This window comes from Amblyomma mixtum, chromosome 7, assembly GCF_055824585.1.
Source record: "Amblyomma mixtum isolate Tamu chromosome 7, ASM5582458v1, whole genome shotgun sequence".
NCBI classification, from domain to species: Eukaryota; Metazoa; Arthropoda; class Arachnida; order Ixodida; family Ixodidae; genus Amblyomma; species Amblyomma mixtum.
The window spans coordinates 26,059,275-26,074,214 of NC_143018.1; the positions used below are offsets into that span (position 1 = coordinate 26,059,275).

The 14,940-nt window shown below is 44.8% G+C and overlaps 1 protein-coding gene across 2 annotated transcripts in view; it reads right to left on the reverse strand.

The window, feature by feature from the left end:
• Window positions 1-126: 126 nt before the first annotated feature.
• Window positions 127-14,940, reverse strand: part of Aps (diphosphoinositol polyphosphate phosphohydrolase 1 Aps) — a 71,796-nt gene continuing 56,982 nt past the window's right edge. The window contains exons 2-5 of one of the 2 annotated variants that reach the window (XM_089552089.1): window positions 12,708-12,863; window positions 9,143-9,211; window positions 4,227-4,311; window positions 127-2,603 (exon numbers count right to left, since the gene is read on the reverse strand). In XM_089552089.1, the coding sequence (XP_089408215.1) occupies window positions 2,491-2,603; window positions 4,227-4,311; window positions 9,143-9,211; window positions 12,708-12,863 (423 nt within the window). In that variant the 3' untranslated portion in view covers window positions 127-2,490. The remainder of the gene's footprint in view (window positions 2,604-4,226; window positions 4,312-9,142; window positions 9,212-12,707; window positions 12,864-14,940) is intronic. The other variant, XM_089552090.1, reaches the window with a different exon arrangement.

The following is a 14,940-nucleotide window of genomic DNA, read 5'->3' on the forward strand; positions in this document are numbered from 1 at the left end:
GTTATAACCGCTACTTCGCTATAAGTGGCTTCGTTATAAACGGGCTAGACTGTACTACAGACCATGTCTTTTCATGCTTTGGAAAAGGAGAGGGTGAAATGCATGACAAGAGACAGTGCAACAGTGTTCGCCGAATCAACTGTTTAATGACATATCAACCCCAATGTGTTCCAGGAAGTTTTACTCCTGTGCCCAACTGGCACGCACAGTGTTTTTGGCTGGGAGAGAGAGAACACAGCTCGAGGAAACAAGTGCAGTAGGCACACGCGTTGCACAACGGCTCTTCTCGTGTAAAAACGGACCATTGTTGTTCCGAGCATGCCTACATCCAGCGCGGCAACGCTTTGCAACGTCCAAGAAGAAGGCAGACAAGAGTAATAAGCAGGGGGGACTGCTAAAACGCACGCACACAAAAAAGAGAAAAAAAAAAGTCATCACGGACATGTTGCACGCAAAGATTGGAAGCAGTCACTCCACAACAGGACTCTTTGTAACACTCATTCAGTCTCTATGCCAGCAATGTTTGCTCGTAAGCAGCACGGGGCACAAATTCGCCCCTTTGACAGCCATTCGTTTTCAAAGTAGACTGTGCACAGAACTTTTACGTCTTAAGGCAGCTGTCCGAAAAAGTAGATTTCTGAGGCATATATCTATTTGTCATTAAATCCCTGAATGCCGTACCACACTGTGGTCCTCGGCACCGAGTTTGTTGTTATTGTTGTTAGCTACTCCATTATTCAGAATAGGCACCAATGAATTAAAAGCTCTTGAATACACATATATACATGCAACAATGCATTGTAAAAGTGCAGCTATTTTTCACAAATTTCAGTCACAACATCATTTTAATTTCCTCCCCAATCCCGAATGGCTGAACGATTTGTGTTACAAACAAAAGGGTTGGAAAATGAGGTAATGCATTGCTGTTCTCTCGAACAATCTCAAAAACGAGGTATTATTACATGCTGCCCAGCTGTGGTTGTTAACTCGTAAAACGGGAATTAAAACACTCGTCCAGTTAGCAAACAAACAAAAAAAAGATTGACATGGCTGAAGGAGTTCCGCCTCTTGAAGCTCAGTTGCCAAGCAGGAAGGAATAAATAATAATAGCTGGACTCAAGACCAGCACCGCAATGTTCGGGGCTTTTCCCACAAGCCTGGAGAGAGACTTTAGCACTCGCACACTCCGTAAGCAACTTCTCCGCCGATGGACGTACAACATCCAGTGACTGTTCTCCTCTTCCGGTGATAATTTTTGCCCCACAGTTTCTTGTGTTCTCCACTTTCGCGCTTTCACTCACACACACACGCATGCATACATAACATACACACAGGCACAGAAGCTTTTTTTTTTTTTTTTCTCGTGCCTTTTAGACATCGGGGGAGGCCTTTTTCTCCCCGCACCTTATCCGACAGTCAGTGCACCGGCTGTTACGATACACGGTACAGAACGCGGAAAGGAACATACGTCAATACCAGCTTGCTTGTTCCCTTTGAAATTTTTGCGTGGAGTCGCAGGCTCTCGCAGCCGGGCTCACAAAAATGCCCAATTTATGCGCATATCCACTTATGCTCATAACAGCTTCGTTTGCGATCGGTAAAAATGTAATAACAATGTTAGTTGAAACATTATTAAGTTTTCATTGCATCTGCCACTGACAATTTCCCGTTAAAAATTCTAGAATCAAGCACGCAGGAACAGAGAAAGGTCTTAATTTCATCACTGCGTATTGTTTCAAAGGAAACAAGTTGGAATTCATTTATCTAGCCATCTCTTGCCATTGCCAGCAGTGACACATGAAAAGGGGGCAAACATTGACAGAGCAGAAACAAATCCATTCAGTGCTCTGAACCTTGATGCCATTGCAACACTTTTGTAAAGAATGAAATCTTTTATATTAAAACCTTGCACTACAGCTAGCATTGTACAAACTCTGATGTGCTTACCACTGGCTCTTATTTAAGTACTGCCACAAATCAGCGGTCGCATCATAGTTAGTTCAAAGTTTGGCTGAATGGTCACCGTTGTTTTTTCCTGGAAACAAAAGTGGGGATGCATTAGCCTGTCGTCTACTTGAAAAGGGGCTACGCACAAACATATGAAAGCCTTCTTCACCATGTGTTTGCCGTGCTTCACATTTCACGAATAACTCTTATAAATAAAACACCGTGAACCTATCACCAGGTATGATAGCACAGTGTAAATTAATGAAAATCATTTAAGTTTTTATACGCATGTTCAAGCTTCAATAAAGTGTATAACATGTCGTGCATGTGTTCACACCGAACTCTGTATTCAGATGGAGAAATTATCTGGATAAAAATGTCCAGCAAACATTTCTGTTTGCAATCAGTGAACATTTTTTTCATTTCTGTTAACGAATGACGACTGTCGGATGGGCAGAGGCAGAGAAAAAACAGCAAAAAAAAAAGGTGGTTGCAAAGGAAAAAAAAAAAACGAGAACAACAACACTAAGGCAGCCATGAGGGTCATGGCACCTTATCGTTCTTCATGAGCAGCTTAACATAATTGCACTGTACAGGCTTTGAAATGGAGAGGACACGCAATGCTTCATCGATGGGGAACCACTTCCGCTTGCGACCTGCACCAACCAAGGTGAGAAAAGGCGTTTAGAAAACTGGCACTGCAAGATGGGCTGATGAGACAGACATAAGGAGCGTGGCTTTGGTAAAATTATCTATTGTCCGTGGTAATGCAAGGCCAAAGGAGCACGATTAGGCATAATAACAGAAGAAACATCACTGCTAAAAAAGAAAAAAATATTGCCGCTTTTAACACTTTTTCGCTTAGCAGCTGTCTGACTACATTAGAAAGAGATGGTGTCGCAATTCGTTCCACATACATTACCTTTTGAGCCCGAGTTGACCAACAGCCCCAACTAGATTTATTCTGGACGAATGACACGGCTACCATCAGCACACTTGGTTAAGATCCACTACTAAGTGTCACTGTCGAAATCTCGATACAAGCCAGTTGTGCAGGCAGAGAAACATTTGTGCCTGCGACAACGAGATATCAAGTTTTCAGAACTTGCGGATGAATTACTAATTGCCTGGCAGCTCTACTTGCTGCCAGCAAAGCATTAAAGGGATACTGAAGCAAAATCTTAAAATTGAACAAAAACACTGCAAATAAATTCTCGGAATGTGATTACACCGAAATCTAGTCGTCACTGCGCATATTTTTCAGCGGATGGTTTTATTTTCGATGTTTCATGAGCGCGCGCCATGCCCTCCCGCTCGGCGCGAGGTGGAAAGCGTGACGTCATGGCACCCTCCCGCGGCGACAAATATGGCGGCGCCCTTCGATGCATGAAACCTCGCTTCGGACTGGTTGCGTTGTTGTTACTGGCTTCTTCAGCGCGTTCACTGGCCATAAATGGGCCACCAGTCTTTCGCTTCATCTCCTGTTGCACAGAAGAAAACTTACGAGTAATAAATTTGCTTTATTTTTTATTTAGAGTGACGATTCTGCCCCCTTTAGGCTAAGAGGGGTGTCGGTTTGTTGATAACAATGCTTCCCCTCCTAACCACCAGATGGCGCCACTAGTCTGAACATCGTCGTGCTTCTGTTTTAAAAGCGAGAATGCTAGAAATGGCACTAGGTCCGGAAAAAGTACCTGCATTTAGCGGACGTAAGCGTGCATCCGGTTATGGTATGTAGACAGCATCGATTAACATTTTGATATATCTGTGTATGCCGTGAGCAGGCGACAGACATGGAAAAGCCGCGAGTAGCAATGACAATCGTGCTTCTGCGGGAACGGTGGGCGCGCAGGTGTTGTGACGTCTAGTCGCAGCTTCCACAGGCGGCCACCAGGTGCAACGATACGGGAATAAATCGCGAAATAAAGCGTGTTATCCGCCTTTTTCGCTAAAATGCTTGTCATATTCATCAATTTTAGCAGTAAAGCTCTTGTTTACATGCAAAAGAGCAGCTCCAAAAGTTTGGTTCAGTATCCCTTTAAAGCCAGTAAGAAATGATTTGCATTTCACTCCTATGCTCATGCGCATGGCTTCGGTTGGTAAAGCTTCTACCTCCTAAAGGCAGCAAGAAACCTCCACAATCATGCAGACACATTTGCAAGGCTGCTTTCTGATTTCCCTCCGTCTCACAGCTGTTACAAGAGCTAATCTCACTTCAGCAAGTCCTCGCATGGCACGTGCCAGTCTTTGTAGCCTCGACCATAAAATACACTGCTCACCTATGTTCTTGGAGTCCTCCCACTCCTCAAGCTCTTCTGTGACTTCCAAAATAAATACCATCGTGCGGTGTTTCCTCTCAAGGTTCTGCAACAAGGCACAAAAAGAAAAAAAAAAAGAAGGCACTCAACGTTTTCATGTGGGAACAGATGTCTTCTGGTGGCTGTCGAGCAACCACCGCACTTTGTTAGTGACACAGAAGGAAAGAGAGCAGCTAAAAGCAGCTGCACTCCATTTCACAGATATCAGGCAATGCTGCCAAAGCTGGTGCGCCTGTTCACGCAGGCTAAGTCCGCAGCCAAAAAGTAGTTTGTCATACAACCAAAGCGAACACATTTTCATCCTGCGACTCAAGATTTCGGGAAGTAAGAATGACATGTGGCAGTATGATACACGGCTGGCAAGGCGAATCGCTCAGACTCCATCTGCGCCTAAAAAGTAGTTCACACTCGGTGAAAATTGTAGCCAGAGGTCCCGAACACTTAGCACCTCGCAGCTTCAACTGTGATTTTCAATGCTACCACTTCGTTTTATACCGCTCTTTGTTTTCGCCCAAACACTGATTGAGGCTTCAAGAAGAACGAATGATATGTGGCGGATTAACACCGTTTCGTGGACGCACTCCTTCCGCAGTCTCTGCTGCGTTGCCTGCTATGTATGAAATCCAGTACAGGCAGGGTACTTAACACATGACTTGGAGAAGGCAGCTAGACAAGAGTGATAACAATTTATAAGAGCGCTGTCAACGTTCATTTGTAGTCACTAAGGTGACTGTGTCCTCTGGACTTTGGCACGAAGACGGTGCAAGCATTTTCTGTGACACGCGTTGCTCAAATAAACATAACACATTTATTGGCAAGTGTACGCTTCGTCGAAATTCGAGAAATGGCAGGTAGTATATGCAAGTACCTGATGCTCTTGGCTTTGGTAATGGAATATTTCTTCTGTTTGCAAGTACGAACTTGAATGTAATGTCAAACATTTGTAGGTGAATCCAAAGGTGGAGATAAGTATTTAAGGCAAAGCTACTTAAATCTTTTGTCTACTACTCAGCTGCTTTACTAAGATTTCCAAAACATACTAAGTCCAACTCATTTCCTTGAAGTAATATATACATTAGCTTGTACACTAGCGATTAATCAATGGCAGCACCACAAATTATCTGGTGCATGCTGTGATGCATGGGAGCTTTGAAGAAGAATTCCAATGCTCTCCTAGCATTTTTTTTAGCCTAGTTACATACTCCGCATCAGAAGATAATTTAACACTCCACACATTAAGTGAATAGCATCACAGAATCACAACTGAGGACGAACTTAGCTTGGCATGGTATACGTGATCAGTAAGATGTTAAATCTCGTAATTCAGGTACACCCGCAGCGTAATACACAAATACTATAAAGCAGTGGAACCACAATGATTCGTTAAATTTTAGCTTGAACACCAGTACGTCACGAAGCAGGCCTAATATTTTGTCAAATTAGAACTCAGGTTTTCATCAAAATTCCCAGCATATTTTTTTTCCTCCGACAAACACTACAGAGCTTTCAGATAGCTGGAAAATCACTCGGCAACTGCAGGTCACGGGAATGTGTAGATAGCCAATACCCAGAACAGAAACTTGATGATTTCAAAGTGTCAATTCTGGAAGTGGTAGACAACTCTGCCCGGTGTGATATGGCATGCGCTCCTCTATCCAAACTCTTCAAGAGGCACAAGTTTCAAATATATAACGCAACTTTGCAACTGTTATACGGCTTCCAGAAACTTTCTAACGTCTTTTAGTGCGTTCTTCCAGTACTAACACAAATTAAAGTACTTTTTCCTTTAGCTATATCCTCATCTGTTGAATTAGCTAAAAGGTTTGGTTTGGTTTATGGGGTTTAACGTCCCAAAGCAACTCAGGCTATGAGAGACGCCGTAGTGGAGGGCTCCGGAAATTTCGACCACCTGGGGTTCTTTAACGTGCACTGACATCGCATAGTACACGGGCCTCGAATTTCTCCTCCAAAGAAATTCAACCGCCGCGGCCGGGATCGAACCCGCGTCTTTCGGGACAGCAGCCGAGCACCATAGCCACTGAGCCACCGCGGCGGCCAATTAGCTAAAAGGAGAGATTGACACATGGTAATAATCCAAACTCTTCAAGAGGCACAAGTTTCAAATATATAACGCAACTTTGCAACTGTTATATGGCTTCCAGAAATTTTCTAACATCTTTTATTGCGTTCTTCCAGTACTAACACAAATTAAAGTACTTTTTCCTTTAGCTATATCCTCATCTGTTGAATTAGCTAAAAGGAGAGGTTGACACATGGTAACAATTTTTTTTTTTTCATTCTCTCATGAGAAGGGTTAAAGCACCCCCAAATAATTAACACTGCTCCTACATTAGCCAATTACTCTGCTCAAATATCTTTGATTGCACAAGCCCTTCAGTGCAATTCAACACTACTGAAGTTTCTGAATAGCTACAGCAGTATTAAAACTGAAGCAGTTATAATTCATTCGTATCGCGATAATATTTCACTCTGGAACGATATCTGGGTCAATTTTTGCTGGGGCTTGGAACAAGGGACGGTCATCTGCACACTAAACACATGCCAGCTGCTGATAAGACAACAGCAGCTTCCAAAGGTGCTGAGTGGGAGCCTGCAACTGCACGGGGAGCACATTCATGTGCAGCGATCGCGACGACCTGCCGCGAGCACTCAGCAACAACCTTGACACTGAGACGATAGACGACAAGTGCGCAGGTGCTCACTTTAGCATTATTCGGAAATGTGGAGAGTAAGATAATTGTATTGTATTGTAAAGCATTGTACTTCTTCAGGGATACAAAAGAAACCATTTGCCTGCCTCAGCAATGATTACGAACTGTACTGACGTTGGGTATGCAATCATTTTGTGGCAGTCCACACAGCCCCATATTTTTTTTTTCTCCATCCCTGATAAGCTTCATCAATGCAAAAACACACAGTGTAGGCCACACTAAGCATGGCAGCTCTTTTTTTTTGTTTGTTTGTTTCAGGACTGCAGGGTGTGAAAGGAAAAGAAGCTAAGCACTTGCAAGACTCCTTTGCGTCGTGTCTAGGACATAGGATACTGTTTTCTTTTTTCTCAGTAGACATGTCCTTCTTGTACCAAGGCTATGAGCACAGCATCGCTACTTGAGCGCCATGCCTTTCTGGCCACAGATTATCAATCTCAGGACAAGCGTTACGATCCCGACAAGTTCAATTTCCACGCTCAAGGATAGCTTCTCCTGTTTCACATTGTGAGTTGTGGGGTTTTAACATCTCGAACTGATGCACAGACTATGAGAGACGCCATAGAAGAGGGCTCCAGATAACTTTAGACCACCTGCGGTGCTTTAACGAGTGCTGACACCGCAAAGCACATGGGCATTTTTTGCGTTACGCTTTTGTCAAAATGCGGCCGCCGCTGCGAAGTTGAGCCCCCATCCTCTGGCTCAGTAGCCAAGCGTCCTAACCACTGAGCCACCGCAGTGGGGTCTCCTCCAACCTGACTTGTGGCCGGGCTACTCATGCTGCCATTATTTAGAATGCAAATAATTTAAAAGATTTTGCAAATAATGCAGTGAACAATAACAAACAGGCACAGCACTGTCATGTCAGGTAAAATTTCAATTCGAAATAAAAGCTGGGTCACTTTTGCTCACGCATGCCTGCGTTCAGGCTTATAAATACCCGAAGAAAATCAGAACACCTCTAAATATTTAAGCAAACTTCAGTACAAAACTGTTTCTCTGAAGAAGGAAAGAGGTTGAGAATGAAACAATTTGGATGTGCTACCATCACAATTATGTATAAAATACACCACAGCTAAACACAAGCAAGAACTCCTAAAACATTACGTTACCCCCAACATAGAAAGACCATGCTACCACGCTTGTGTCTAAGCTTAGTCTATGTCTACCGAACTGTTCACACTGCTTGAAATGACACATTCAAATCACATACCACAAGGCACGTAGCAAACACTGAAGTTCCGCAAAAGCTTCAAAACTCCAAACCACATTCACCCAGAGCACACAAACATAGACAACATGTCCACCACATTAAAACAATGCCATGCTTTTTGTCTTCCATTCCCCTGGCCATGACCTGACCATAATCTGAGCAGAACCTGACCAGTACCAAACCTTTGTTCACTGACCATAACCGGAAGCGTTTGACAGACAATATAACAGAAAGACTGATAGACGCCAAATTTTGGTTGCACATTTTCTTGTCTGAAATGATGAATAAGACATTAGAACACACAGATCACATCCAACACCTAAATAAGTTAACTGAATTTTTTCTTTCAAGCTGCTTCGGCTTTAGTTCTAATAACCAAACGATGGATGGGACCATGGAAAGTCAGTAAATGAAATGAAAATTGAAAAAAAAATTAAAACATCAAAGCAGCGACTATATCGCAGGTTTTTCATACTTCAAATGGCCTACACTGAGCTTGCACATCACAGCTGTCATTTGGCTGCTGAAAATGAAGCCCAAACAGCATGACAAAAGAAATTCAATTATATATTATTAAGTGGTCAAAGGTAAATATCAAATGGCGATCTATGTGTACTTATGCCTCACGCATGATTACAAAAAAGAAAACATGCATCCAAAATACTGATGTCTATACTCCACTAAAGAATGGACTGCACAGAGAGCAAGGGACAGAGCAGCGGACCACGGACAAAGATGAGAAAGGATTTTGCTAAACAGACTAGCAATTTTGTTGCAGATGCTACTTTTGAAGCAAACAAAAAAAATTCGGCCACAAGGGGCCGTGCTTTCAAGACAGAAAATGCAAAGCTTCCAAATGCAGCTTCCAATCCAGCACCAAATGCACGGCGGCTCTCATCAAAACTGCTCCAGCCATTCTATGCAGATCCACTCACTAGGTGTTTCGCGTCTGGGGACTTCGTGCCGAAGGTACTGCCTGTCAGCAACACTCTCTGCTTGCATTCCTGTGCAAAACAAAAACAGTGCCCGTGTCTCAAGCTGCGCACTTCTTGCTATACAAAAATGTTCTGCTAATGTTGCACGCGGCAACAGCAGCAGCTTCCCCACTACACAAATAAGCACACCACCATGGGTACAAATAGCACTGGCAGAAGACAATGATTTCCACTCGCATAATGTCATTTTTTTTTATTGCGAAAGCAATACTACGCCAGGTCTAACCGCTCGTCGCGTGGTCCGTGGACCCCCCTGCTGCCCTCCGAGTTGCCTAGCAACCCGGGTAGCTACTCGGGTAAGCTCGGGTAGTAAATCGGGTATGCTCGGGTAGTAACTCGGGTAAGTTCGGACGAGCGTCGTGCCATCTGCGCGAGAGGTTGCTCGGGAAGAGCAACATGGGTCGCAAAATCACGACGGGTGGCTGGGATAGAAACAGCCACCTGCCAGTGCAGTGGCGCATCGCTTAACCGCTGCGCTGGTAGTGGTATATGAGGACTCACCGCCAGCTATGAATGTTAAGTTGGAATTACCGGTTCAGCATACATGGGCATTAACCCACTAAAGATATCATGCCACATCCCTAAGGCGGAGTTCAAGTTCCCCCTCCAATTGAAGAATGAACACCTGCTTTCACAGGTCTACTCGGTCTAACAACGTTAAACCCCAATCAATTTTTTCAAAGACTGCTGCACTAAATTGCTATTATGTTTTTAATGCATGTCCAGCCCTGGAAAACAGTCCACATGTGCTGCAGAGCTGAAAATTTACTTCAGCACAAACCCAGAACATCCCTAAGCCCTATAGAAAACTAGTATACTGTTGATTGAGTTTAGGACTAATATTTAGGATAGAAAAAAAAAAAAAATTAACCCAGGCTTAGCACTACAGTCATCTCTGCAAGCACTAACCTTAACAACAAAAACTACCTAAAGAGTAAATGCAGTTATAGAGCTGCACTGGCAAGCGATCAAACAGTTTTAAATTTGCTAGTGATTTGTTGAATGTGCCCGAGTATTTGTGCACAGTTATATTGCTATGATGCATTCATAAATTTTTAACTTTGCTAATTTAGACCATGCAGCAAGCATGTTTTTCTTAATATAGAGCAACCCCCTTTTTTTTTTGCATTTCTGCTATGTACTGACAATTCGCAACTATTATTCAACGTTTTTGTTGCTTTGGTTAAAACACACGTGCAGAAACAAAGAGCGGAGGTGATGGAGCACCACATTGGAAGAAAGCCCCTTATCAGATACTCGGAGCTAATAGCTTAGAAGATAATACTTGCTAACAGACATCACCATCCTCAAACGAGGCCACATGGAGCATTGCTGAAGACAGTATTACAAAGCCAGCAATGAATGCACAGAATGGACAATACAGTCAAAGCTAATGTGTAGTTCCCTAACTCAAACTATCGCACGATAAAGTCAGGGCAAGCTGTGTTGCATGCAAGCTGATATATCTTCTGAAGAAGATATATCGCTAGGAACACTATCGGTGCTGATGTACTTGCCAACTGAAAACTTAACACAAATGCTTGCGAGCATAGCTTGGAGTGACATTAGCAGCATGGAACATTGGGCGCTGGTTCCAATATCATGCTAGGGTGGCTGCAAGGCAACCGCTACCATTAGCTGCCATAAACGCACTGTGCAGCATGGCCTCAGACCTAGCAGCCAATTCTCCATGGCGCTTATGTCAGTGGAAGCCATGCGCTTAAGCATATGTGTTAAGTTTGTGGGTGGCAGTGGTATAAGACTGCCCACTGGTCATCAGCAAAAGCCACAAGGAAGATGGAAGAAGTTTTGCTCCTTTTAGGGCGAAAGCAGCCGCCAGATCAGCAGGAGCAGTTAGACGAAACACAAAAGCATCTAACAGAAGTCACCGTGCTATGCTAACATGTCACACCTATGACAACCAGCTGAAGCAAGCGCTGGCGCTGTTTTGCCAATTCTTGGTACTATTTGCCCCAAATGCTACCGCTACAGAGACAGAAATGTTTATAGTTTCAGACAGATAACTGCACCGCAACTTTATGCAAACCTTTTAAGGGGCGCTGACAGAATATATCAAAGGCAAACTACCTGTGCGGTTGGTCTTCTAAAGTACACATGTATGCACCTAGTATAATGCCTTAACAGTGAACACTGCTTTAAGCAACAAACCATAAAATTATAACACAATGTGGCCGACTGGCATGGCAGAGAAAGTGGCAGAGCAGATACTGGCATTGATATTAGTGCTGTACATGTGCCACTGCCACTCAGTCATCATATCTCTCACATGAACTTGACTCCCCACGTACTCATTTTTGTTAATAGCTACGGTGCTCCTTCCATTGCACCTCGTTCAACATTATGCCCAATTTTGGTGGCTTCTGTGACATATTGCCTAAGCACTGTACCGTACCAAACTCCAGCTCAACCCAACAACTTAAACTAGCCGCCCAGACCTGTGACGCACATTAAAGTTTTCTTCTTTCACCTTCTCTCCTCACATCGGTTCCCCAGGATTGATAGTTCCAAAAGTGTATGTTCATTCGCCAGCTGCACACAGTGTGTGCGGCAACTGCTAAAAGTCCGAAAAAAAAAATTAATTTCTTTGTGTTCAAGGCATATTGCTTGAGATTAAATGGCGCACTGTGCAATCAGCACAATGACAATTAGCCTGAATACATCACCTATTCCAGGATGCCTGGAAAGATGCCGATGAAATTAAATTTTCTCGCTAATACTGCCTTTCATAAACTTTTTGACTGCGGGCGTACAGTCATGAGCAATATGAAAGGGAACTTCTTTCATAAAATTTGCAAATTTTCTGGTTATTTCTCCACTAAAAATTCGGTCATGATCCACTGAGGTGGCTCAGTGGTTAAGGCGCTCGTCTACCGAGCCGGAGTACCCGGGTTCGGACCCGGCCGCGGCGGCCGCGTTTAGATCGAGGCGGAACGCAAAGGCGCCCATGTGCTTTGCGATGCACGTTAAAGTTCCCCAGGTGGTCGAAATTATCCCTGAGACCTCCACTACAGCACTTCTTTATCTCCTTCTTCTTTCACACCCACCTTCCTCTCTTCCCTTAGGGCGCAGTTCAGGTGTCCACCGAGATATGTGAGACAGATACTGCGCAATTTCCTTTCCTCCAAAATCAATTCACAAATTTTACTTTCAGATATTATGCAGCGAAAGGAAAACTAGCTAGAAAACAGAAGAAACTATGCTTTTCACGCATAATTATGGAGCAACCAATAAATAAATTCCAAAACTATGTTCCCTTTCATTTTACTCACGACTGTACATGCCACGCGACATGGGCACGCACACAAGTTTGCTTTTCACTGCTAGGCTAAAGACCGTCATGCAGTCGCATTCTCCCCATCCATTTCCTCCGGCAGGCAATACACTACGGGGGTACGTTAGCGGCAGTGGCAGTGCTAAAAAATCAAGGTGGTGGTGAGGGGGAGAGCAAGCAGGGGGTGAACTTAGAAGGAGGAGGCAGTAGTACCTCGAAGGTGCCGAGGCACCGTCCGAGCCTCCCCCGCACGCCGCCCTCCTCCATGACCTCGCGCATGGCCGCCGCACTGGGCTCCTCGTTGGGCTCCAGGCCGCCGCCCGGCACGATCCACCGGTCGGGCGCGCTGCTGCTGGACACCAGCAGGATCTGAGGAGAACAAAAGGGGAGGGTAAATGCTATGCGTCCGCAGTGCTCAGCTCATGCAGCGCCATCTGTCGCAACACAATGACGCTTGGCCTCGCCACATATATTACATCGTCGTTAGGCTTAATAACGGTGAAGGCCACGAAATCACTTTCTGCGAAGCAGGAGCAGACGAAGCAGCTTTCCCACGCACGTATATATTGTTTCGGTCACGCGACGAAGGGTTAATAATACGGCGAAAACGCCCCACAGCAGTAGTCGTTTTCAGGAAGGAGCATCGCCACGAGGCTTAAGAGCCAGCGAGGTCAAAGGTGTAGGACAGCAACAGAAGCGCACAAAAAAAAATTCGCTGTGGCTTAGCTTGGTTAAGCCCGGTAATTGCGAAAGCAATATCCGTACCTACGCCATGGTACAGCTGGTAGTGTAGCTGGTGGTGGTGCTTGTGGTTAGACTTGGGGTGGTGCATCGGTTATACAATCCAATCCAATGCAATGCAATCAAATCCAAACCAATGCAATCCAATCAAATCCAATATAATCCAAATCAATCAAATGCAATCTAATCCAATCCAATGCAATCCACTCCATTCCACTCCAATGTAATGTAATCCAAATCAATCCAATTCAATACAATCCAATGAAATCCAATCCAATGCAATCCAATCCACTCGAATACAATTCAATGTAATCCAATGTAATGTAATCTAATCTAATCCAGTCTAATCTAATCCAATCTAATGCAATCAAGGTCAAATGAAGGTCAATGGTGGTCACCGCCGCGGCACGATGGTTGGTGGTCACCGGCCGCGGCACGCAAAGCCGTGAAAGTGCAAGTAGTAATGCTTTCGCAATAAAAATGGAGAAGACACTTATGCTCCCCGTTAAAGAGTGATGATGATGATGGTGGATTTTTATAGCCCAAGGACATCTGTGCCAAAGAGCGCCATGACACTTTTGTACTTTTGTCTTCTCAAGGTGGGGGTCAGAGACCCATTTCCCGTGCATTTCCCCCTAAATAAGCCGAGCAACAAGCAGGGGGAAGCTTGTACCCATTGTATCACCGGTGGTTACTCGGCGGCACTGGGGATCGAACCCCGCACCTCCCGCATGCGAGGCGGATGCTCAAACGAACAGGCCACCGCTGCGGTGCTCCGCCTTAAAGAGTATGACGCGATAGCGTAGTGGGTTAATTCCCATATATGCAGAAGACCATTCTCTCTACTTCACATTCGTAGATCCCCTGGGAGTCCTGGTACCACTCCTTCCGCTGTGGTGCAGCGGTTAAGCGATGCGCCACTGCCCTGCGAAGGCAGGTGCTCCCAGCGGTGGGCCTCTTGTAGCCCAGGTTGATCTTCCTGAGTGACCAATCAATTTAACTGCCACATGCCATGGTGAGCAGTCTGCTCACAGGATGACGACGACGGCGCAAGGTCACGTGACCTTGGGGCACTGCGGAAGCGGGTCCTAGGCAACAAAAACTTTGTTTCTCCGCAACAGCCAGGGAATACGTATAGGAGCCGATTTTTTTCAAGCCTAAACTACCGCGTGAATTCCACCCGCCTTTCCACGAACCCCTGTAAAGAGTAATACAGCGACAGCTGTATATTAGCAACTTTCTGCTGTGTACACGCGGTCGCGCAGTGGTTGTAAACCGCCAACGGAGAATGTTGACCACGTAGGCCTTCACGAACTCCAGCAGCTGTGTTCTCCGGCGCCTGAGACGTCCTGCAAACGTCTAACAAACAGAGCTTCCAGTGCTACATATTTGCAGAATTAGCCCCACATCACAACTCGGGGGCGTTATTACTTTATGACGGTGAAGATTATTATCTTGCATAGCCGACAATCCAGGATCTAGACAGGAAAGAACTTAGTTACAATGCAAAATAAGCCTCTCAGCATCTAGCGGCACGCTATTCCGGGTACGGAAGGTCAGCAACGGGACAACAGGGAAACGAGCAAATAAAAAAAACCGCGTGAACAGGCAGAGCAAAATTAATTATCAGCACTAATTACATCCACGGCCAACTATCCCTAATCGCAGCTTTACTATAGCCTTGGTTTTTTACGCATTTGCTTTG